This window comes from Rhipicephalus microplus, chromosome X, assembly GCF_043290135.1.
Source record: "Rhipicephalus microplus isolate Deutch F79 chromosome X, USDA_Rmic, whole genome shotgun sequence".
NCBI classification, from domain to species: domain Eukaryota; kingdom Metazoa; phylum Arthropoda; class Arachnida; order Ixodida; family Ixodidae; genus Rhipicephalus; species Rhipicephalus microplus.
In genome coordinates this window covers 403,421,370-403,448,400 of record NC_134710.1, presented here as the reverse complement: position 1 = coordinate 403,448,400, position 27,031 = coordinate 403,421,370, and the positions used below count along the sequence as shown (strand labels likewise).

Genomic DNA, 27,031 nt, shown 5'->3' with positions numbered 1-27,031 from the left:
AGCTTCCCGTCCTTTTATTTTCCTGGTCACCGCTTGTAATGGTTACAGAATTTTCAGGGTGTGCACAGGTCTTTAAAATCCTTGAAAACGCTTGGAATGAAAAATTTTGCTTTCAAGGCCTTGAAAGTCCTGGAATTTTGTTGCAGTCCTTGAAATCTCTCGAATATTGGGGACTTTCACAGGGTGTGATTGTACAACTCACAATTCACGGCAGTTGAGTGTGGTCCTGGGCAAACTTCATTACTTATCACATTCCGCGACACTGCGATTCCAAAATCGAACACGATCAATCTGCCTGTATTAGATTGGCGGGATCGAGGCATGTGCACTTGCTTTGGCTTCAGTTGGCCAGAAGCTATAATTTGATGGCCACAGTGAGGCTACAGCATCTTGAGCTCTCCGAGGAAAAGTTGCATGAATGCGCTTATTGCAGTAGACTTTTATTATTTGAAAGGCTTGCTTTTGGCTTCACTTTTAGTCATATCTCTCAGCAAACCACGAAAAAAAAACACAGCACACTCTCAATAACCTGCAAAAGACTGAAAAAGGTAAGACTGATGAACTTGATAGCATTAAGATGCAAATAGAAAATAGACTATAAGATCTGCCCTAAGCTTCTGATCTTCTAGTCTGGTAAAACTTTCAATAAGTGAACTGAACATCTGTTGTTTTGTACAGTGAAATTTACTGCAAATTGCAATCGTGTTACTTAAATATTTCAAGAATCCTTAAATTTTTCTCCTGGAAACTTGTACGAACCCTGATTTTGTATATTCTGTGTGGGTACAAGATCAGAGGAAGTTTATATTTAATTCATATAGTCAAGTTCTCATTCATGTTATAATTCACTTGTTTTGGAAGGTTCATTTACAGGTTTCATCAAACAGCAGTGAGTATAGGAGTATCAAAAAAAAAAAAGAAAAGAGCAGCTATTAGCGGCCTACATACACTTCAAGCCAGCTTGATCCTATGTTTCTGCAGCCATTGCCGTGCTCCCTTTTTTTTTTAATACCCCTAGAGACACTCAGAGGAGGTATCACGTAAGGGTCACTGGGACAAACATGCATATGACATAATTGTTATAGTAAATGGTTAACATAACAGCTACACATATTAACTGAAAATGTACTAATAAAGCAAAAACACTATACAAGTAAAAGGACCAACTAGAAGTCATGTGCATGTATACAGTGTGCTATGCAATTTCGGCCATGAAAGGCACTTTGTAACTTAATTAAACAGAGAACATACTATACATAAGTTCGCTTGATGCAGAGAACATGGCGGTCACCGAGGCTTTTTATCTTATTAGAGTGTGCCAGTGCAGGGAAAGACACGCTCTTTTGTGCTCCCCCCATCCCCGCTTTCTTCTGTTCGCCAGCCGTGCCAAGGGTGAACACAAAGGAATGCGAGGGGCACCGGCACTAATAAAATGTCGCAGTATTTTACTCGGCACGTTCGAGCGAGAGTGCACTTGGCGTCTCCACCAGCTGGTGCCCAGAGATGGTGGCCACGGTGACGTCAATGCACACAATGTATTTGCATTAGCCTATCATTTCTCAGGCTATTTAATTTTCCCCTGAGCTAACTCATATATAATAACTCACCAATTTTTAATTATTTGCTCAAGACCAAAAGTATGTACCAAGCAGAGCTGTATAGAACATTCAGAAAATGAAGAGTGAATCATTCCCTGTAAGATGCATTTCATTTAGTCCTTTTTGCTGCGTTGCAAAGAAAGCCTGTGAAATATTAAAAAAAAAAAAAGCTGCTTTATGAAGCACTCGCACACTGCTATTGTGCTGCTCAAGCATACGATCTGTGAACCAGGTTGCCTGAAGCTTATCCTTAGGCAGTCCTCAGCCAGTAGGACACATTTACATCATCATCCAACAAAAGCCGAGGGTCAGATGCCGGCCACCATAAATACGGCAGCTCCACTGGTGTGAAACCTGAAGAAGTGCATAGCACGGGCAGCATGAGCGCCCAATGATTCTTGTTTGTGGAGTTTCCACTGCTCTGTTTACCCAAAGCGTTGGATGATGCCAATGTTTAAGGTAAGGCTGAAGGTTTCTCCAGCACGAGTAGAATCTTGATACGGAGGTGACATTGACATGTGGGGTTTAACGTCCCAAAACCACTATATGATTATGAGAGACGCCGTAGTAGAGGGCTCCGGAAATTTAGACCACCTGGGGTTCTTTAACGTGCACCCAAATCTGAGCACACGGGCCTACAACATTTCCGCCTCCATCGGAAATGCAGCCGGGATTTGAACCCGCGCCCTGCGGGTCAGCAGCCGAGTACCTTAGCCACTAGACCACCGCGGCGGGGCGATACGGAGGTGTAGAAACTCTGTGTCGGATATGTGCGCTTTATCGATTTTCTACTAGTTACAGCAGTCGAGATATATGCAGCAAGTTCCGTCAAGTGCATGCATGTCAACACTAGCCCTGAAGCAATTGACTTTGCGTCTGTTGGACGAAAGGTACTTCGACCGCATACATGTTTACAGCGATGGCTCCACTAATTCCAACAGCTCTACAGGAGCAGTGGTTGTTCCATCTGAAAATGTCTTGCTTCAGTACAAGTTTTCTCACACCACGACGTCGACAGCAGCAGAGCTCGCAGCACTTCAAGGTGCAGTAAAGTACATTCTTCGCCAGCAACCTAACCAATGGGCCACCTTTGCGACTCCAGCTTAGCCTTACAGTCACTACGGTTTGTTATGCAGCACGGGTTACATGAACAATCAGTATATCAGATAAGGCACGACTACCACGAAGCGCTCACGGAAGGTCACGATATTGTATTTCAGTGGTTGCCGAGTCATTGCGGAATCGTCGGCAATGACCGTGCAGATGAAGCTGCTCGATCGCCTCATGACCAAGACCAGCGCACGCCCATACCACTCTTGAGAACGAACGCTGCAAGGCTACTACAATCACTTGCTCGCCGTATATCTCTCCTACAATGGAATACGCAGGGTTTCTCCAACACGCACCTGTATTCGATCGACCCAAACTTGCAACTTCGTTTGCCATCCGGGCTCCCACGATGCGCTGAAACTTTACTGTGTCGCATGAGGTTGGGCGTGGCATTTACAAATTCGTACTCTCGTCTCCTTGGAATGGCGAGCACTTCGGCATGCAACATCTGCGCCTGCGAGGAAACGCTTGAGCACATTCTATGTCATTGCCCAGCATACCAGACCGAACGACGTATTATGGAAGCCAAGCTCTGTCAGCTGGATTCACGGCCGCTTACAGAAGAAAAGATCCTGGGACCTTGGCCGACGGCTTCCCATACGCGCAAAGCCACGAAAGCCCTCTTGTACTTTTTAAGGACCACCAGACTTCACGACCGCTTGTGAAGGAACTGTGCGAGACCGTGCTGTGTAGTCTCGAGCTGACTAGTCATGCTTTTCTTTCTTACTCCTCTTCTTTTCTATCTCTTTCCGTTTTATTATTCTCCTTTTCCCCCACCCCAAGTGTAGGGTAGCCAACCGAACCAAGCTTGGTTAACCTCCCTGCCTTTCCTCTCTATTCATCTCTCTCCAACAAGTATTTCCCTCATCAGATATAGCAGCAATGCAGCACTAATGAAGCATAAGGGGAGGGGCATATGCTTGCTCGGTGAGGCTGTGGCCCCTTCTCTGAAACGTTTTAGTGATCTTAGTTAACTATTCTATCACTTCCCAATTATACACTTTAGTGATTTGAGTTCAACTATTGCAATCACTTCCTTTATGGTATTTCAGGCCTTGACCGAACCCATTTATTCTTATTATATTTCATTATTATTTATTATTCTCACAGTAAGATGATGTTAGTTTTAAGTGATCAATAATCCTGACGATGCCATGCGAGTCGAACAAGATAGGACCCATTGCGAAACAATTGTATGGTTGAAGCTTACGACATTGTGTATTATTAGATGAAGACAAGGACTTTATCGTTTGTATCATTTAGCACAGTAGCACTAAGATGGTCGGGAACAGGATCACTGGTGGGTGAAAATAATGACACTTTACTGGTATTCACTGGTTTCATTACACTCCAGAAATGTTTAGGGTTAGTCTTCAAGATGTTCGGAAGGGTTAATTTGAAGAATGAGGATTTAGCAGACTTTAGTGCTCGCGGATATGCCAAAAAATCTGTCTTGTATGTGGTCAAATGGGCCAATTTAAGTGTATACTTCACGATTCTAAAGCACCTTTTTTCCTGCTAGAATGTTGATGTAAATATCTGTTGTACCATGGAGCTTGGCTATTGGAGTACACCCGGCGAACAGGGATTTGGAGATGAATCAGTTCAGACGCTTTATTTCAAAACAAACACAAATTAGTTTCCATTGAATGTTCAAGATAATCTGGTAAAAAAATGTCTAAGAAGAAGCACAGCTCATTATTAATGACTAGATAGTTACCCTTGTTATAGTCTCAGAGGTTCTTGGGGGAGCGTTTTGTTGATGGTGCGTGACACTAATTGAATTTGAAATACAAAATATTATGTTCGCTCAGGCATGTGCCATACGGGTGACATGGCAGTCTCTGATGATGATAGTACTAAGTTTATAAGGGAAGAAGTTCAAGTAATTCGTGTGGGTGAAGCGACAATTTGTGATAAACCAAAATCGATGCAGGTGGTGATTAAGAGATTGGCTTCAGCTGTCAGCAGGTAGGAAATTGGGCATGCGTGCAACTAATCAAAATATTTGGGTAGTTGAAGTCCTGCATTAATATGACTTGTGCATTCGGATAACGAAACGTGACTTGATTGAAACAGTTGTGCAAGCTATCACAAAGTTACGTATCCCTTGAATGGGAGCGATAGCAGACTCCAAGAATCACTTTCTTGAAATATAAATTTAAGCAGCATCACAGAGATTCAATATATGGAACAAGTGGAACACGGTAGCAATCAAAACGATCTACAGCCAGCATATCACCACCACCCACTCTGTCAGTGCGGTCACTGTGGTAGACTACATACCTTTTATCACAATGAAACTATTCCTTGTTAGGTACCATGCTGCTGAGCCATGTTTTATTTAGTGCGATGAGATCGGCTTTTAGATTGTTAATTAGGGTACATAACTCGTCTTTCTTGTGGTAGATACTAAAAATGTCAGTATATAAAATAGAAAATTCTGATCTCAAGCGAGTCACACCATTTCCCTTCACGTGCCCCTATCAAATTCGATGCAACTTTCCTGATACTGATTTCAACAAAAGAGATATTTACATCGTTGTAACCAAACGCTTTACCTCCAACATGCAGCTTTTTATACCCAAGTTTATGTGGTGCACGTAGGCCCTAACATATTCTCTTAGCTTTTTTTTGAGTTTCGTGCATGGCAGGGCAGAAATCCTCACCGAGAGCAAAGCCACTATTTTTTAGCAAGGAGCATTTAGCGAGCACGCGTCCTTTGTACTTGTATGTAGCAAATTTAACAATGATTGACCAAGTTTTCGTTTTCATAAATCGACCGATTCTGTGAGTGCATATAATGCCATCACTGTTCAGGTTCAGATACAGCTTTTCACTGATAACGCTCAAAAGTTGAGCTTCCTAATCAGTATACACATCGCTTTCAACATCTGTTATGCCATAAAAAACTAGATTGTCTCATTAAGAACGATCTTATGGATCGTCCAGTCAGTCGATAGCGCAGTGCGCAGGCTTCCGACTCAAGGCAATTAACTTGATATGTAGCTCAATGAAATCAGCCTGCCATTGCTGAAGTGATGTAGTCTGCATTTAAAAAGCTTCTAGCCGTGCCCTTATATAAGATATGGCTTAAAAAGTGTCTTTCTGCTGGTCTTCAAGCTCCGACACCTGTTAGACAAGTCTTGAGCATTGCTAGCCTTGTTATAACCTGTATTGAGTGCTTTACTGTGAATGTGATCACGCAACGAAACATATGGACAGATGCCCCTCAAGTACTCTATGCTTAAAGCACTACAATGCTTCCCCATGGCCAGCCGCATGCAGGCGACCTTATTCACCAATTACATGCTTGAAAGCAGCACAACAGCATTGCAAAGTTGCTCAGATACGTGCTGCCTGTATTGCTATTTTCATTAAAAAAATCTTATGCTCAAAGCAGGACTAGACTTAAAGTAGATCTAAAGCCACAAAATGCATTCACAGATGACAATCACTTGCCACCTACGAACAATAAAAAAAGGGTGTGTTAAGCGCTGGAAACATAGCTGCCACATTTGAGATACACTAAAGAGGAACAATGACTTGGTTTAGATCAACAAACTGCACTCTGAGAACTCTAATACCATACATTTTACCATCATAAGTTCATTATTAGCAGAGGAAATCAATATTGAAGTTTCATTTTTAAATTTCGTGCCAAAATATTCATGAGTGGCATAAAGTATCTTAAAACGTATTTTCGGTATTTTCGTGGCATTGGCTCAATGAAATTGTCTGAAGCTTTATATGCCGAGTATATGGCACCACAGATTACAATGCACTTTATTTTGTCAATTGGAAGCTAAGCAAGACCCAGTAGACTCCTTCAAAATTTCTTACATCACGGTGTTTGATGTGAAAATCGGATGGTGGCGTTACCACCCTCTTTTTCTTTTCACGCATTTTCTTGCTTACTAAGCGTCGCTTCACAGTAAAAGTGGCGTTTTAAGGATTGTGAAAATATACTTTACTAAAACGCAAAAATCTTTTTGCTCTTTAGTGTCCCTTTCAAGTAAACGAGCATTTGGAAAGCTTGGTTCAATTCTAAGTGGTTTGTTTTTAGATTACATAAATAAATTTTGGAGCAAAAAAAATGAGCAATTTACGATTATGCAAACAACTTGGTACACTTTATACTACTGCAGGTCTTTCCACTATGTTTTTCAAAAGTGGCCTTAAGCATGGCACTCACAGACCCCCTCAGACTTCTTTTGGAACCAGTTGGATCTATGGTCTAGAAATTGCCACCCAAAGACTAGATAAAGATGGATACCTTATTCTATTATGTAATCTCTACATAACTGAATTAGATAAGCACTTTCCAATAAAATTCCAAAATTACTAACATTCGTACAACTTTTCAGTTTATGTATCACGGACAACATTTACTGTTTATCAAGCAGAAGTATCTACCCACATGAAAATCAGAATTTTTGTTAATAACACAGTACATGTTTCATTTCATTTTATTTTAAATTTTATTCAGAAATGTAGACCAAGCCATATTTTGAAAGACAGATATAGGAAGGGAGAAAAAAAAGATAACAGATGCAGTTTACTCTATGGCACATGAAAGGTGTAACATAATGGAAATGACATGCGAGAGTACAATGTGTATAACTAAGAAGTATGGTGTACATAGAATTCATGTGCACAGGGGAGTTATGTACATGCTCAAAAGAGCGGGCACCCTTTTAGAACCGCATAATTCTGTGGCTCAGCGTTATGCTTCCTCAATGCCTTTGGTAACTCTCGAGTGTGTCCTCCAAACTGCAAAAATTCACGAAGCTGCGAAGCAAATGCACTAGCTCTAGAGGAGAAAAAAGAGTGCCACTACAACCACCATAACACCTGAGAGCGCTCCAATGGCCATCCACTGGCGGCGATCTGAAAAAATGAGAAAAAATAAATTTCTGTAACCTGCTTTCTCCACATATTGTGGGAGTCAATGGCTCACACACAATGCAACTATTGAATGAAAACGTATTCTGGGGTTTAAGTGCAATGACAACAATCGAATTGCAAGCAGGACAATTTAGTGAGTGCGGGCAATCGGGGGTTCTTAACGATGCACACAATGTGGCCTTTGTTGCTGGGATTTGATCCTCTGGGCCCATGATGAGCAACATGGTGCCAATAGCTGCTAAGGCACCATGGTGGGTGACTATTACGTAGAATACACTTCTCTGCATCCGAGGTGTTGTGTAGTGGCTCTATCAGATCCATGATGACACAGCGCCAGTCCTACATTTTGGATAACCACACCAGAGCAGCGAGAGGCTATGCGGCTCAGCGAATGCCCGAATGACCCACTCTGGGCAGTCTGGCTGGTCGAAGATGCCGCCAAGGCCCAAGGGCCTTTGAAAGGGCCCTCCGCCTTCCTCGACCCCAGCGAGGACAAACATAAAGTTTTATATCTCTCTCTCTGGCCCAAGAAAATATTGTGTGGAACAGCAAGGACAGTGTAGCTGCGGATTTTCGCCAATGAATTTTTTGGGAAAAAAATGGAACGCACAGCCCATTTTTCACAGAAAAATTTCTTCTAAATTCATGCTCACCTTTTGATCTCTAGAGGTGAGCAAGGTGAACACACTTCTTACCATGGTCGCCAGCTAAAAGCCGCGCTACTACTGCTACTACAGCCATCATAGTTTTCACCAATGGTGGTGCTGCAAAACACACTGAGCAATTAGCCTACATCTGGTTTAGAGTCCTGCAATTCTACCTCTACTATGTTCTTAACAGGCGATTTGCAGTGGACAAGCAATTTTAAAATTTTAAAGCAATTTAAAATTTTTAAATTTTAAAAAGCAAAAATTAAAATGACTGCACAACTTCAAGTGGATCAACAACAAAAGAACAGATTTACTCGTCTGAGGAATTGCCAGCACAGGTCACCACTAAGCCAAAAATACATGTATTGTTGCTGTTTACTGGTTGAGCAAAATGTCAGCTAATGTTGCCATTTGAAAGAATTCTACAAAGTTTTTCAGTTGGTAGGCATTTATAATAAAAGGCAGCAGGGGCACAAACGTGGATAGAAGACAGGGCAACACAAATGCGGATTGACAACTGGAAAGGCACACAGTGGCGGGGGAAAAAAAATCCAAATACTTATCTGTGCATGCACACGCAAGAAGCAACATGTATACAGCATGCATGTGGCTCCACATGAGAATGGTTCTCTTTCACGCATTCTACCAGATTGATAGGCATCACTTTTTGCCTGTGTATGCGAAGATAAGTATTTGTGTCCGATTTCTTTTTCACGGCTGAGCGCCTTTTCAGTTGTCAGTTGACATTTGTATTGTCCTGACTTCTCTCATCTGTCCGTGCTTCATCTTTCATCGCTATTCCCATTTCTTGGCATACATTTCATCACTCCAACTGATCATCAGTTATCTGTCCTTCACACTAAGTGACTCTGCAGGGGCGCTTTTTTCACTAGATGTCAGCCAGAACTAGAGCTGTGTGCCACTGCGCTGTGCCGCCGCTGCCCGTTATTGCTCATGCCGTCCGTGCCGCTACCAAAGTTACTTGAGAGAACACGCCGCCGCCATCGCACAATAACTTGCGACGCGCCGCCGCTTGTCTTATTTTTACCCGAGCGGGGAATCTGGGTATAAAATACATCGCTTCGCCTTCTTTTATGCAGCTTTAAAATTTCTGAGAGCGGCATTTGCGATGTCTTGACTGTTCTCTTGTTTACGTGCTTGCATGCCCTGTCTAAACAAGGACCCTAAAACAGCGTCAAAAGATACACAGTCGAGCGTGATATTTTTTCCTGGCATTTCTCGTTCTTTTTGGCACCCTTCGGGATACCAGAACAATTATTCACGTGAAACGATTAGGGCAAATGCTCTAAAATGGTCCATATACGAGAAATATCAGTTGTAAATTGTTTTCTACCCTGCTTTGCCACGAAATTGCCACCCACCACCCCCGTTCTTTCTTGCTCCACAAAGAATTATCATGCGCAATGAAACTAGGAATTTCACTGCATTTTGTGAGTTTTCGATTGGGCAAGTGAAAATAAAAGTGTACCCGAGAAGTTCGAAATCCTGATAGGCTCAACTCTTACCGCTCACATTGCACACATGTTTAATGAAGACATGTGCCGGAGAGCCTGTAATGATGGCTGTAAAGAGAGTGCAGTGCAGTGTAATCAAGAACAAAAAAAAAAAAAAGGGAAAGGTTCCGAATTATTTCATTCTCCCGACAGACGAATTCTTTACAGCGAAGACAACGTTGCTCTCCTTAACAAAGGCCAGCCCGCTTTGATGGTTTTGTACATTTTTCTATTGTGAGAAGAATTATAAGGACACTATCTTCAGGCTTCCATCATCCCAGTCAGGCATGTATAAAGTCCTAATAAATTATTTTTGTACGCACACTGTATGCGGTTACCGCGGTGCTATAGTGAGGAACCCTGCTGAAGCATAGATGAAACAATTTGCCATCTTCATTGCACGAAAGGCACAAGTGATAACAACGCTCCTCGTTTGATGCCTACCGTCGATTGCTCCTTTACTAGAAAGGAAGCCCTGTTTCTGTTTTGCTGGATGAAGGAATTTAAAAGAATACGCGGGCTGCGTGGCTCGATCTGCAACTGCGAAGTTTGAATGAAAGGGCATGATCGCGAGTGCTAGCATGCGCTAGCGTGTTCGCTATTTCAGTAGGCATCAGTGAACGGCTCGTTTATCCTTGCTGTGATATGACTGTACAAACACTGCATTTTTTCCCGGTAGCAGCCGTATTCCTATAGACTAGTGTTTTAGAGTCTCACGAGATCAAATGAAAAAAAAAATTAGCTGCAGCCTAAGTTCGTTATGGGACTGTGAGCTTCTATCGCACGGGGTAAAATGTTAAGTCGTCGTAGACTTTTCCTACCATAATACTGTATTGAAGTTGCCTCAAACTAAGCATGTTCTACTGAAAGACCTGAGATCCAAACTGTTTTGAACTTTTTTAAGTTGATGACACTTTCGTACCGGACACTTTAGTCGCATCTTTTAAGGAATCTCAATTTTGTAGCGAATTTTCATTGTAGATGCGCTCGTTCTTCAGTTTTGTGATAATTCCATCAAACTATGTGCCACAGAAATATATTAAATAGAACCAAATACACCAATCTTATCATAAAAATATAATTCATCTCGCACGTTGCTTGAAGCACCTACATAAGAATCGTCATTACAAGTGTAATGACAATGCCTCTTGAATTAGTGCATTAGAAATTACACAGAAGGTAAAACCAAGAGGCTAAAAACTACTACCTTAGCAATGCCTTCGCTACACTAATGAAAAAAAAAATCCATCCAGGTTCTAGAGGCCAATTAGTCTTGCATCGTCTATGCCTTCATCGTTTATTCTTGATGTATAATTCTCCTAAAATTGCAAAGCTATAGCAAATGCCTTTAATAATTACTTAGAATTTGTTTTTGTTTACTGATAATGGCATCACTCCTTCACTTTCCGCAAGCAGCAAACTACTTGCTCTTCCTAATCTTGAATTGAGCTCCTCTGAAGTGCATAACCAAATAGTAATTCTGAAGTTACGAAACAATCTGGCCCAGATGGTATGCCAAATATATTTCTAAAGTGGTACTCAGTATGGTGTGCTAATTATTTTACGATAATATTTAAAAGAAGTTAGTCTCTGCAATAGTTCCCTAAGTGTGGAAATTAGCAACCGTCGTGCCCCTAAGTCCGGAAACAAGCAAATACCAAATTATGTCAATCTGTTTGCTTTATGTACCAGCTCTACACTTTTGAAGAATATAACAAAAAAATACTACGTAGAATACCTGAACGCATACAACGTTACGTAGAATACCTGAACGCATACAACGTATTTTTTTTAATCACATTACGCCATTTGTGCTGGCTACACAGTTGTTTGAATTCGCTCATGACATTGTTGCTTTCCTTAACGATGGAAGACAAACTTATGCCATATTTATTGACTCCCATAAGGATTTTGACATGGTTTGCCATGCCAAACTTGTAGCTTCTTCACTAATCTTAGCTACAACAAGTTGGCTGATTGGATAGCAGATTACTTGCTATCGCGCTCAATATTTGCTACATTTAACCACGCCAAGTCATGTGACGCACAGATCACATCAGGGGTGCCTCAAGGCTAAGTGCTTGAGCCGCTTTTGTTTATTTATATAAGTGACATAGCCAAGATTATCAGTAACACCCAAATTAAACTTGAAATGTATGCAGAGAACTGCATTATCTGTAAAATTATCTCCTCTACTCAAGATCAAGGTTCGCTGATTACTGCTTTTTTTTTTTTTGGCGTTTCATAACGGGAGTGAAACATGGAAATTATCTAGCTGCAAAAATAGTGTAGACACGACTTTTTCAAATAAGAAATGACCTCTTCATTTTAAATCTACTAACTATGGTGTAAGCCTAGTACATGTCACGGAGTTGGAATACATCGGTGTAACTCCCTCAACAAACTTAAAATGGCAAAGTATTTTGGAACAATACAAGACCTTCGAGAACTTTGGTATCTCCGACACGCGTTAAGCAACTGGACAAAAGGATGTGGACTGACAGAGCATAAGACTTTGGTCAGACTTGAATAAGGGTAGGTTGTTTGGTGACCTCATCACAGACATGCCATAGCTATGTACTAATCCGTTAAAAAAAGTAAAAAGTTTTATATTTTGTCACTATGACACGCGTTTCTTGTATACACTTCGAATGCGTGTGTTTCATCGCTACAGCCCCTATCGAACAGCAGCGCACTCCCAATCGTGTTATCCTCCCGCATAAATAAGATAGTTCGCATCGGTTCTATGTTCTAGCGCCCATTTTCTTCGTTGCATCCTCTGCGCACGGTACTCGGTGGTTTGATCCTATAAATATTGTGCCAGATAGATCAATTAGAAACTATTTTCGTTTTCTGTTGTTTGCTTTTTGCAAAACGTTCATTTTTGGAATGAGCTTGATGTTCTGCGCAGACTCGGTTCTGAGCAATTAGAAACAAAAAATGATGAGGACATGTATTTTAGTAAAGTATATTTTTGAAGGTGCTGGACATTTATATTTATATCGGCTATGCCTCAAAACCTGAAAAAGCCGTACTTATAAATGAATAACAATAAGACATGCTGCTGTCACTTCAACTGCTTTGCACTTTCGGGGAAACAGTTTTTTTTTTTTTTTTTTCAATAATCAAGGAACAAGTTCTTCAATCACTCTTGAATCCACCAACTCTTGAATTGTGATCTTAGCCCCCCGGCGCCGCTGAAATTGGAAACACCGGCGCGCCGGCGGTGGCAATTTTGGTACCAGCGCACAGGTCTAGCTAGAACGTCAGCTACCCCTGTTTGTTCTCAATGCACTCTGCTTTTTTCCTGTCCCTAAACGTTATAACTATTATTTTCAAGGGTGCAACAGCCAAAATAGAATTCGGAGCAATTTTTGGAGCAGCAGAATCTTACTTTTAGAGCACTAAAAGGCAAATTTGGAGGAGGTTATGCAAAATAAAACATTTTTATCACCAAAGAACAAATTTAGAGCAAAGAAGGCTTACATTTAGAAAACAAAGTATTTTCAAGCCATTTAGCATCACCTAAATCATGCAGAATAAACATGAGCACTGCTGTTTTCAATAAAACCAACGTTTCAATCTACCCCACTGAGCAAACAATGATAAAGTCCCCATTAGCAATTGCTGCGTCTGTCGAATCCTTCGACAGAATCCGTGAATTAAAATGGAGATCTGCCAAGCTAGCAACCTTGAAATTCAAGAGATTCGTGAAACTGAGGAGTAGGGGTGGAGAAAAAAAAAAAAATCTTGCGCATTTTTTTAGGGTGGCAGCAGTGTCATTCCCTGTTCTAAATGATTGACAGTAACTTTTTCAGATGTCAGCGATCATACTAGTGCTCACAATTATGAGGTAGTATACACGCATGAGTAATTGAATAAAATTTGCTATCCCGTAAGCAATGCTAAGAGCCCTTTTCGAATCATAATACGCTTTTCCGCAGGGTACCAGTGTATTGCGGCGAAAGTGACTTAAGCAGCGTTCTGCAAGGGTTAGAATAAGGCCAATAAATTTTCAAACACCACTACGCTCCCCCTCCCCCTTGCTTTTTTTTTTTTTTTTTTTTACAGTGAAGGTTAGGTTTAGGGCACAATACCTCAGTTCCCTCGCAAGAAGCGTTCTACCAGATAAAGTAACAGCGGCGCATGCCCATTAATTCGGTGACAGTATCGGATATCGCCGGGACGAAGCAGCTAACGTAACTTCCAAGACAGAAAAATGTTTTATATGCTGTTGCTATGGCGACCAACATGGTCGCCGGCAACGGCGTTTGCAGCACGCCTACTCTGTTTATGTGCCGAAAATGCGGTATGCGCTCTCGGCTCTAGTTGCAAACATGCCATAGCTGCTTTTGCTGACTAGGAAATTGATATTTCCTGCAAAGTATTCGTGGCTACGGCAACGCATTTTTGTCTCGAAGTTGTGTCGTCCCGCCAATAGTTGTCTGCTGCGGGCAGCAAATTAATGGGCGCACAGATTTGTTACCTAATCTGGTCGATCGTGTCTCGCGAGTGCCTTGACCTAATGGGATTAAGGTTAGCATGATTAGGTTACTGTAGTTAGGTCACCGTGGTTTCATATTAGAGTCTGCATGCTTGGATTGATTGATGCCGTAAACTACAGGTGGGCAAAGTACATGGCCTCTATTTCTCGCTTAAATTAGCGGAAGTGAGAAAATTTTGAGGCTGGTGGGCATTTTGGCACAGCGTGGTGAAATTTCAGCAAATTCACGGAGATGTTTCAGCACACAGTGATCACACAGGGTACCTCACAGAAACAATGTTTTGACCAGAGGTTCTCAAATGGGAGTCCGCGGATCCCTGGTGGTCCGTGAAGGCATTTCTATGATCCGTGAAACCCTCGCCCATTCTTTTTTACATTTTTACAAATGTTTTTACATATGCAACTCTGTTCAAGTGCGACTGTGCCACATATTCATAAACTGTCCAAAATGAAGTGATGTGGCACGTTTATTGTGTGTTTTTGGTAGCAATAAAATGCACCTGTTTCACGCTCCAGTTGTGTTAATTTACCTACATACGCACCCCCCCACTTCACCCTCCCCTGCAAGGGGTCCCTATCACTTCCACCAGTCCACAAGGGGTCCCTCACACATCTATGGCTGAGAACCACTGCTTTAGACCAATGTCTGCAAAGCTCACGAACATTTTTATTATTAAAATTTTGATGATTAGTGGGGTTTTGTGGTGAAAGGGTGATAAGTGGCCAAAGAGCGCCATGTCTTTTATGTAGTGTTTGCGATGACCAATGTTTGCAGTGACACAGTGTAGTATGGCTGCATAAAAGCCTAAAATCACTTGCTATAAGCAAGAGTAAATGCAGTGTATAGACAATAAAATTATGGCAGTGATAGGTATGATTTATGGGCGTGTAATGAATTACAAGTGATCATGATATCTACTGATGAGAGATGGGACAATAGCACTGATGCGGGCCTCCTCAAGGCCTTTGAAGACAAAGGCAGGGAGGCCGGTGCTTATATAATGTAGCTACTGCAGCAACCTCCTCTTTTCAGAGGTCTTGCTACGGGTTTCCCGAATATAAGTTGTGAAAGCTGTGAACCTCTTTCAAAACCGCAAACAATCACTGATGCAAAATAAAACATTTTTATCACCAAAGAACAAATTTAGAGCAAAGAAGGCTTACATTTAGAAAAGAAAGTATTTTCAAGGGGAGGTGCTACTCGAAGACACTTTTTTTTTAATATTCACCCTAGAACAATGAAACTTGAGCTGTTTATGTAACTTTTTATGCTGATTTCAAATACATAATTAGTTTTCTTGCAAGTTGCATACTTTTAGCTCTGCAACACGACAAAGTGAAAACCTTAACCCTTTTGCCCCCCTCTTTTCATCCCTGAGCTTCCATAACTTTCTACCAATCTTAGTTAATAATGTTTGAAATAATGTGTAGAATGCAAATAACTAATTAGAAATGCACATACAAAATATGTAATAGGCATGAAAAATAATAGACAAAAAAGTCCATATTTCACCTACCCTAGTAAAGATTTACATGCAATTTTTTTAGTATACAATAAAATATTGAAATTTAAACTAGATAATTGCATTTGTCATACTTAGGAAAAAATTTGGGCAAAATTTTATGCAGATTTGAGTACTAGAAGTGCCCGAAAAAGGAGGGGCACATTGAAAAAAATGGCAAAAATTGTGTTTTGAGAAAAACGAGTTTTAAAGTTTAAATTGAGTTTTTATTTATGAAAGATATCGAATCTGATGAAATTTGACAACCCAAAAGAACAATCCTTCTTGTAGTGGCCACTTCCACTAAAATACGCCAGCACCATAAGTTTGTCTTTCTTGGCTTTTTTGAGCCGAATCCTCACAGACATTTCGCTCACGGACAGGGCCATGAAACGCTTGCTGAACTTCTGCCTCATCTGCCAGAGCCATGTGCCAACTGCAAGCTAGGAAGAAGTTCGACAGGACTGCGAAATCCAAACTAAGTCCATGTCATGCCATTTTGCGGCCATGTTTGTGCCGAATACCGTTGTACATAATGGCAATGTCGTCCCTGCTAAGTTCCCTCACTGCGAGCTCTTTCGACCTCACAAGATTGGCGCTGACGTCATACATTACCGCATTACGAACTTTCTGGCTGACGGGTGCGAATGACTTTTTATGCATTGGCTTTTGCAAGCCAACAACTGCCGCAAATCGGACCAGCTGCTTGTAGCCTATTCCTATAGAGCGCGCCGCACAACGGCTTTCACTTCCGAGCAATGACTTTTTTCATTCATAACAGAGATAATTACACAAAAAAAGCATTGTTCAGCTGCGCTGCTCGACAAGACATGGACCCCGCAAATAGGCGTCACAGCACATACAGGCGCACAGCGGCCAATGGTGGTCCCCCAATCCGTACCACATCATAAGCCAGTCGCGGCGTTCGAAAAATGCGCAGAAGCGTGCTTCTTTTTATTATTTTTTTGGCTGCATCACAGCTGCAAGTGATGTTGCCATTGCCTGCAAAGAAGCACATTTACACGAGTGCGCTAGTGCGTCGTTCTCACCCACAAAGCTCGTCTCGCTGCTAGCGGAGTTGGAACTAAAGACGACTCCGGTCACACGCCGCGCTTGTAGACCTGCGTAGACCGCTTGTAGTAATCTGATTGAGCATCCGCTTGCAGTTCTAACTAAAGCGTAAATATATCCTAAGTGATCGTCGAGCCGCGAACACGTCACAAAGTAGCGATTTTCGACAGCTGTGCCCTCGCAATGCACAATCAGCAGACGACGATCTCCCGGAGCAAGCATCAGGCACATGGCGAGACGAGCTGGGGCAACAAGGCAGCCACAACCATCAGGAGCCTCGAAACGACCTTCAAACATTTGCTTTTTGCGTGTTTGTTCTTAAAGGGAGAAGCCAGTTGAGACGGGAAATTTGAACAAGGAAAAATACTCTTTTTCGATGAGCCTAGGAAACCAGCTACCGGCCGCGCCATCGCGAAGCTATAATTTTTTTTAGAATTGCTGTTTTTTTCGCAATTTACAAAAATATTTCGAGGGTGAAACTAATTTTCCAAAGCACTTCTGCACAACTTTCAGGGTAGATATTTTGGAATCACATAAAAAAAGGATTCCAGAAACTGAAAACTTCATTTTCGAAAAAAATCGATTTTTTTTTACTATTTCTCGAAACGAAAGTCGCGACCCCCCTTAATATTTGTGCTAAGTCTCAGTTGACCTTTGACAATGAGTTACAAATAAGTTTTGAACTGGTTCGCTAGTTCACTGCCCTTCTAGCTTGCAGCCGTTTTGCGCTGCTGTCTTCTATCCACCTACCAAACACGATTAGCTCGGAGTCTCGGATACGAGCTCGCTGCAAGCCATTCCATCCAAGGTACATTTTCAAGGGGTCACGCTAATTTACACCAGTCTGGGGACAATTGTCTGCGCCTTTCCATAAATCAGCATCTAACCGTATTCCCCCTCCTCCCCAGACACTCATTTTCCTCCAACGTGGCAACATTAGAAGGTCACAGGCCACCCCTAACTGCACGTTGTCGCCGGCGATAGGCTGCGCCCGTTTGTTCGATAGTATTTTGTAATTAGGCGCAGTTCTGGCACAGAATGAAGGAAATGTAGCAGGATGTTGCAGGTTTCCCGTCTTGACACAATTGGCGCAGCGATCGCACCACTGCTACAATAGGTTGGTTTTCCTGATCCAGGGGACGAGCCCCGGAAGAGAAAAGGAACTTTTCAATTAGACGACCTTGCGCATCACAGCAAGAATCACTCCATACACTATGTTACATTAAAGTCTCCCAGGACCAAATAACCTCCTGAAAGTACATATATTAAGGCATGAAATTCATATTTTTGGAGCTGATACAGCGGGAGTATATAAAGGGAGCTAATGGTGACAAGCTCATTGAAAAGAACGACGCGAGCAGCCACTGCCTCAAGGCACCTTTGAAGTGGTGTGAACATGCAATTCCTTTGTCAACATTAACAGCTACGCCACCAGATAATGTTGTTGCGTCATCTGGTGGCATTATACCGGTCCTTTCGTAATACAGTTAAACCTAGATATAACGAAATCAATAAAATCCCGGGAAAATTCATTACAAAGAGGATTCCGTTACATGCAGCTTCGGCCCGAATATTTGGAAAATAAATGCTCAAATTAAACAAAAAAGATACTGAAGGCAGAGCTAACCTCAAACACTTTTTTAGCGGTAAAAAACTGTGTTACTATTGTGATAGCAATTATACGGACACTCTCGGAGGGTTTCTGCCGCCGCCATGTTCCGTAACAAGACTAAATTGATAGCATGCCTTCGCGCATCGCAATTTTTACGAGCGGGTAAAAGCGCGCCAGTGCTGCTGAAGCAGAGATCGAATGAGTCAGCCCATTTCTATTGCCTGGAAGGCGCATAAGATAACATGCTCCGCATGTTGGAACTGCCGTCGAATGCTCATACAGAAACAAAACCACCCATCTTGAACGAGCATGAGTAGCAACAATGAACTATGATTTTATGGGCGGTCGCGATCGCTGGTGCGCATGCTATTTCGGCAAGTATCAGTGCCCTTTCAACGCGAAGGCACTATGTGAAGAGAGCACTTCTTCCTGAAGCGGTCCTATTTGCTCACACGAGTGTTTTGTAGAATTCCGCAATATCGGACCCAAAAGAGTTGGCTGCCAGCCTTTTTTCGTATAACATTACAATTTTTCGCTATTGCGTTCAGTGCATTGCATTCAATGCGCCGTCGTGTTGTTGTTAGAACTAATCGGCTAATCACGATGGAAAGCCATGAGCCTGTGAACTCGCTGCGCAAGATGGAAGCGCGTGACGAGACCGCCGAAGATCCGTTGTCACCGTGGTCTTCGAGAGTTTCCATGAGCGCCTAATCTGACATCGCCTCGATGATGGCAACAGGGTTGTCCTCAGTTAAAAAAAAGCAAAGCTGAATGTCGTCGGGGGCCACACCATGCACCTGCGCAGTGAAACCATGCACCCGCGCAGAACATCGAAAACAAAGAACGAACGACACAGACAAGGACACAGATGCCGCTGAAAACTATCCGGTAAAGTGCCCTTCATGTGCAGCCTGGCCCCACATATGTGATGCTAACTAAAAGCGTAGCACTGCCAATGCACAAGTAGTTTTCTTTTTTTAGTTTTTGGTTTAGAGGGAGAAAAGGCACATCTGCTTACATGCGCCCGCGGCGGCAAGAATAGCGGCAATGCTGGCTCGCGCTCACTCGTACGCAATCACGAGCACTCGCTTTTGCCTGCTGCGCCGTGCGCACCGCTGCTGCTTCACACTTTGTCGGCGGCGAGGCACCCGCCGAAGATGCATGCTCATATCGAAATCCGGGGCAAAATTCCTAGATCGTTCGTGGAGAAAATTTGTTATATCAAGGTTGTCTCCCTCTGTTACTTTGTTATGTAGAGGTCACAAATACGATGCTTCTAGGGAGCAACGGCAGGGAGTAGAAAAACTTTGTTATATTGAAGAATTCGTTATATGGAGGTTCATTATAAGCAGGTTTAACAATGACATTAATATCATGGCATGAAAGTTTCTTGTAACACAGTAGTTTTGGCAAATGTTAGTGTAAAAGTTCTTGGACATCCTATGGAAATGTCCAGCATTAATCAGGAATACTTAGCTGACATATTGTATTTTTTCTTGCATAATGAACCCACTTTTTTTTTTTTTCAAGAAAGTTGACGCCACTTTGGGAAGAGGGTTCATTACCCAGGAGAAAAAGGTCACGGGAGTTATAACAGCAAAAGTTTTGCATGATGGCTTTGTTCTAGACCGCGAAATGCGCAACTAACTGTTTTTGTAGCCCGAAGCTCTTGTTTTCTCCGTAAATGAACGCACACAAATATACGCTGAAGTGTCGTCTAGCCGCTCTGTTCCCAAGCTCGAGTGCGGCATACTGGCCGAACACGCCCTGCACAGCAGGTGTCCCCAACTAAGTTAACTACGACAAAGCCGATGACAACAAAAACGCAGCTTCGCATGGCGGCGCAGAAACGTTGACAGCGACATGCCATCGGCGCAGTGGGCGCTTTGCATGACCTCCGAGATAAGTTGCGTGTTTCTACGCTGCGCACTCGCTCTCTCAGAGGCCAGGCGCTTGTTATTTACTTTGTTTTTGTGCTGCTGTGCTTGTGTGGTGCTATAAGCAAAAAAGTTTCTCCTGCATTCGACAGATGGCGCTCTGCCGCAAAAAGCGAGACTTAAATTTTGACTGACGTCGTGCCCATTTGCGCTGCTTGCAACTGTTTAGCACAGTTGTGAAACTATGTTTTGACTTTTATTGTGCCGTTATTTTGTGATATAATGGCTTGATTTAACGTTTCGATCATCAACAGCCCTGGCTATCACGCTGAAATATAATGAACACACATTACATTTTTTTTATTTTTTTTTAAGGACCAAAACGGGGCCTGGGTTCATTATGCGAGTGGGTTCAATACGCGAGTAAATACAATATTCACTGGAGCTTTGTCCACAGATTAGCCATGTCTTCTTAATATGTTTAGAATGTGTTTCAGCCTATCTACGTAAGCTCTCCTGTGACACACACACACACACACACACACACACACACACACACACACACGCACGCACGTACGCACGCACGCACGCACGCACACACACACACACACACACACACACACAAAAAGTTCTCACTTTTCTGTCCCCCCTTGGTACCTTTTGGCCATGTCCCTCGACAAATAGAAAAATTCTCACCGTTGGACATATGGAGAACTTTGGCCATCTTTTTCAGAGCCCCGTCAATCTTGGACTCAGCATTGTCCATATCATGCCCAAGGTCATCCAGCATTACAGACTGCTCATCTAGTTCGTTGCCAATATGTTTGCTCATGGACTTGAGCGTACCTACAGATGTTTGGATGCCTTCCAATTCCTCATCCTGGGCAATCATCAGCTCCTGCAGTTAACAAAGAAATAGCAGTTTGAGATGAAAGCCACCGAAGCAGAACAGATAATCACCTACAAAAAAAAAAGGAGTTGAATGCAATTTTAGAAATCAAAATGATGCATAATTGATGCGGTTTAATGTCCCGAAACCACAGCGATTATGAGAGAGTCCACAGTGGATGGCTACGAAAATATTGACAACCTAGGGTTCTTTAACGTGCACCTAAATCTAAGCACATGGGGCTCGAGTGTTTTCACTTGCACTGAAAATGCGGCCGCTGCGGTTGGGATTCGATTTTTTCACCTGAAAAATTAAAATGAGATCATTACAACTGTCAAATCGCATCCACGATGATTGCACTGGCATTGTAAATGTTTCATATATATACTAAATATCACTGAGGATCAGAGTTGCCAGGTGCTACTGAGCAAACACGCACATAATCATCACAAAAAAACCCCCAGAAAGTGGAGCATCTGTAGGAAAGAAGCCCAAAAGAATCAGCTATTTATTAACTTTTCAATCTTTTAAAATATTTTCATTCATAATTAAAAATGGTAAAACATGAAGCTGACTTGAAAAATATCACTTTGATTGCCTTATACAGCAAAAATAGACGCAACTGTGAACTTTCTTGTTTTTAACATTGTATTCAAGGTAGTCTCCATTCGCTTGAAAGCACTCTTGCCAGCGAATGATTAACATTTCTTCCTTACCCCAGCGTAAGTTTCACTTCAAAACATTCAACTACACAAAGTCATGGTCCAACGTGCTATTAGTAAAGAAGAAACGCACTTTTGATGAAAGTGATAATCACTAAAATATCTATACTCACTACAAAAATGCTAATAAGCCCAAGAAGCATGACAAACAACTGGAAAACTCCACAAGTGACTGAACATAAAGAGAAGCCCAAATCCACTCATAATGAGCGACATTGGCAACTCTACTGAATATACACTTACAATACCAGATCTACACATATGGAAACGGAGAATTATTTTTACATAAACTATTAACGTGGAGGAATCCAAGAGTTAGCATTAAACCTGTATTTCTAGCAGCCTAGTTTATCGACATCCACATGTTAAACCAAGCATTCATGCAAGATCACATAATATTCCTCAATTATTAAAATATATCAGTGACATGAACCACCGTACAAAACTGGCCAGATATGGTGATGCCCATTTTTATTGTAGAGGAGATATGAATAAAATAAAAAGTTGGGCGAGTTAGCGAGGGTCCATGATAACTGATGGGGGAGCAAAATACCCAGCACACATGAAAAATGTGGACACCGGACAATGCACTACTAGCAACTGATTTCTCTAATTGAGAAAAAACAAACATTCATAATGAAGTTATACCAGATAAAACCAACAGAGTCAACATAAAAAAATATAAACACACACGCGCTCATCACGATAACCTTGCAAGTCATGCAAGAAAGCTTCTCTCTCTGAGGTAGAGTAATAGATGATTGACTAATGCAACACGGTCCCTCTCGCCCAATAAGGAAAGCCTCTCAAGGGGAGATGAGAGACGAAAAAATACATATTTCTTGTTTCTCTTTGCTTCCACAAGTTTAGTTTCTCTGCTTTCACGACGAAAAAAAATTGATTGTAGTGAAACTCAAACTAGGTTAAAATCACTTTTAAAAAGAGCAAGGTGGCTGCTAAAAAAACTTGTCTAGAGTCCCCTGTTGCGTTGCGCACCGCTCGCCGTTTATCAGACAGCATTAAAGTCTGGCTCATCTGCTCAGGACAATAATCTATTATTGCCATGTGCCTTGATGTGTGTTCCCGCCCCCTTCGTTCACGGCGTGCCTTTATATTCGACTACGCACCACGCCGTGGGCCATTATTTTGGACACCTTCTTACAGCGAGTATGCCGCATTAAAGCTTAAGACCTTCCTTCTCATGGCGTCTTCCTCTCCCGGCATGGAGCCCGTCTCAGCTAAACGTAACAGCTGGTGGCAGCGGTGGGATGGCAGACCCCCGAGAGCTCTGCGGCAGCAGTCGGTGAGGCTTTGGCTTCGGACTATAGTACGCCGAGTGTTATAGTTTTCAGTCAGGGAAATAAGAAAGGCAGCTAGAGAGTACTTTTGCCACAGTTACAGTAGTGAACATGGATTTGAATAGCTTGCTAAAAGTAGATCTGTTGGCCATAGCTGATGAGCTCAGTTTCGAATTTATCAAAGCTATTCGGAAACCTGAAATTGTGGGCAAAATTGAAGCCCGTGGGGTAGGTGCCGATGAAATCGCTGAGGCAGTTAATGAAGTGCACAGGAAACGCAAAGTGAGAGAAAAAGGGGAGGAACTAAAACAATGCCAATTAGAGCAGCTAAAGAGGAATTTGGCTATTGTGGCAGAGCCGAGACCGGTCAGTTATGACATGAGAGGTTTTCTTCGGCCCTTTGTTACTGGTAGGGAATTGGGGCTCTTTTTGACAAGCTTTGAGCCCACTTGCACAAGAATGGGCTTTGAGCTGACTTCCTGGCCTCAAAGACTTCTCAGTTTGTTGCCGGCAGAAGCAGCAGAAATTCTAGTGAGGTTAAATGCCGAAGAAGCGCAATGTTAGGAGGACGTAAAAAGGGCTTTGTTAGAGAAGTAAAAGTTGTCACCTGGAGCTTCCCGGCTGAAATTTCAGAAATCAGGACGCCGAACGAAAGCTACTCTGAGTTCAAGTACAGGATAGCAAGCTTCCTCGAAAATTGGCTAAAAGGTGCTGACACGTTCGATGACAAGGGCAAAATGTTTGATGAGTTTGCCTAGAACAGTTTTGTTTGACGCTTTCTTAAAAATTGAGAGAGTGCATTCTCAATAAGCCAGATGTAAAAACGGCCCACAAGGCAGCAGAGTATGCAGATGACTACTGCGCCAAACATCATTCTTTTGACGCAGAAAGAAACACGCGAGGCCCACGAGGCCCTAACTCGGAACAAAAGGAATCTAGAAAGTTAGAGAAAAATACCAATACCACAAAGCAGGAATCTTTAGATTCACACGTGAACAAATCTTTCGAGACGCGGAAGCCTATCGTATGCTTCAAGCGCCAGAAACCAGGACACGTAGCCGCGGGGTGTCGCGTTCCAAAAATATCGTCCTTAGAGTTTGTTAGCGAGCAGGGCGAAGATTTGCTGCAGCCTTACCTACATCACATGGAAGTTAATGGCTGAAAATGTAAAGTGTTCCGTGACACAGGTGCTACGTATGACGTTGTGCCCTCTTCTCTAGTAAATTCTGGTGATTTTATAGGTGAATATGTGTGCTTAAGACATGCATTGAAAGAAGGCACTCTGAGCTTACCAGTGGCAAAAGTAACATTGAAAGGGGGGTTTGGTGAAATTAAAACAGTACCAGCAGTCTCTGATAGCGTACTGACACAGTGCCCACATTTGCTATCAAACAGAATGGCAAAAGAGTTGCTAAATGCAGGTGTCACACTCGATATGAACCCGGTAATGGTTGTCACGAGGTCGATGGCGAAAACGGCTCCTCACCAAGAGCCTCCGTCACACAATGTTTATGCACAGGATCAAAATCGCAGTCAATCAGATAATAGCAGTGATCCAAGCTCGGACGCGCATGAATCTGCCCACCAGGAAGGCAAACAAGCATCGTTTTTCATTCCTCCCATGAGCCGTGATTTTCAGGTGTTATATTGCGTTGACAAATCGACGTTGATCGAGGAACAAAAAACCGATTTAACCTTGGAAAAATCCTGCCAAAGTGTTTACAAGCAGGGCGCACGCAATGGTTGATTTAGTGAAAGAAAGGGCATTTTATACCGCGAGTTTCGGGGCAAGAAAGGCACGAGCGCTGACCAAATCATGGTCCCGCTGAAGTTCCGCGAAAACATTCTAGAACTTTCTCACCAGGCAGGCTGGTCAGGTCATCTCGGAATTACCAAGACAGAGGCGCGACTGCTGAGTGAATATTACTGGCCGGGCTGTTTTAAAGACGTGGAACAGTTCGTTCGTAGTTGTGATGTTTGTCAGCGAACTGACAGGCCACACGAGAAACAAAAGGCTGGCAGGCCACACGAGAAACAAAAGGCATCTATGACGGCCATTCCTATAATCACTGAGCTGTTTCATCGTGTCGTGGTTGACATCGTGGGGCTCTTACCGGTGACAAAGTCGGGATATAAATATCTTTTGACCACATGTGCTCTGCAACTAAATTTCCTGAGGCATTGCCGCTGCGTTGTCTTACATCGGCAGAAATAGTAGATGTCCTTTTTTTATATTTTCCCACGTGGATTTTCCGAGCAAAATACAGTCCGATCTAAGCAGTGTCTTCACAAGTGAGTTAACAACCACCTTTCTTAATAGGTGCGGCATCAAGATACACCACAGCTCTATTCAGCATCCGCAAAGCAACAGTGTAGAGAGAGTTTAATTTGTAATAAAGCAGGTATTGCAAGCTTTGTGTTACGAGCAAAAAAAACAAATGGGACACTGCATTACCAGCTATGCTTTTTGCATTACGTTCGGTAGCACACAAATTGACAGGTTTTAGCCCAGCGGAGCTTGTGTACGGAAGGGTGCTGTGCACCCCGCTTAGGCTAGTTCTTGAGAACTGGAAAAATAAGGGTAGCGATCCGACTGTCATAGAGTGCATTTGCAACCTAAGGCAGCGCTTGTACGACACACAGGGCCTGGTAGAAGCTAATATGATTGAAGTGAAGACAAAAGCAAAAAGCGTTACGATAAAAACAGCAAAGTGCGCCAGTTTCACGTGGGACAAAAGGTGCTCATATTGCATACTTCTAAAGCTAACAAGCTGGAGGTACACTAGCAAGGCCTCGGGACGATACACCAGAAACTCTCCGACACAACTTACGTAGTTAAACTGCCAGGTCATAGAAAAGAAGTACGTATCTATCACAACAACCTCATGAAGCCCTATGTAGAGATAGCACAACTTGTTAATTTAGTGTTGAATCAACCCGAAGTAGTAGCAGCTGAGCTTCCCGATATTCCCCGTGACATGACTTCTTTTCTTTAGATGAAATCCTTAATTTGACAGCAGACAGGGCTGCTCTGAGTGATAGTCAGCTGACTGATTTAAGAGATTTGATAGCAGAGCACAGACAAGGATTTTCAAAGGTTCCCGGTCGGACCACTTTGACGAGTCATGATATAGAGCTTATAGCTGAAGCTCACCAACCAACGTTGCACAGCAGCAGGCGATGTAAAGCTTACAGATGTTCACCACGCCACGAAAGATTGATAAGAGAAGCAGTCGATCAGACGCTGGCGCTTAAAGTGTCCGAACGCGGTGAAGGAACCTTCATGTCTCCAATGATAATTGTAGAAACTAACGGTAAAGAACCGCGGCCGTGTATCAATTACTGTAAACTTAGCTCCTTGACTCTTACCAAAGTGTATCCTTTATGGCACAAGAAACACTGCCTTGAAAAGATGAGCAAAGCTAAGCTCATCTCTACGCTCTATTTAAAGCGGGGGTACGGGCAAGTGCCGCAAAGAGAACCAGCGAGCGAATCGGCTGCTTTCGTGACTCCTTCCGGCGCTTCCAGTCTCTGGTTCTCTCATTCAGCCTTAAAAATGCCCCCTTGCCCTTTTCAAGACTTATGAATCAGGTACTAGTCGGAGCAGAGGCGTTTGCACTACCGTATCTTGACGACATCGCAGTATTCTTGACTACTTGAGCATGTGAATCATCTGCGGGAGGTTCTAAATAGGCTTGGCGAGACTGGCCCAACTTTGAAAGCCCAGAAGTGCAAATTAGGCCGCTCGGAAGTAGACTACCTAGGTCACTGTAAAA

At 42.6% G+C, this 27,031-nt stretch overlaps 1 protein-coding gene across 1 annotated transcript in view; it reads right to left on the bottom strand.

Annotated features, from left to right (window-relative positions):
• Positions 1-7,165: 7,165 nt before the first annotated feature.
• The window catches only part of Syx6 (Syntaxin 6), a 67,516-nt gene continuing 47,650 nt past the window's right edge, over positions 7,166-27,031 (bottom strand). Inside the window, exons 6-7 of the mRNA XM_037413230.2 lie at positions 21,043-21,244; positions 7,166-7,598 (exon numbers count right to left, since the gene is read on the bottom strand). Coding sequence (XP_037269127.1) covers positions 7,522-7,598; positions 21,043-21,244 — 279 coding nt within the window. The 3' untranslated portion in view covers positions 7,166-7,521. The remainder of the gene's footprint in view (positions 7,599-21,042; positions 21,245-27,031) is intronic.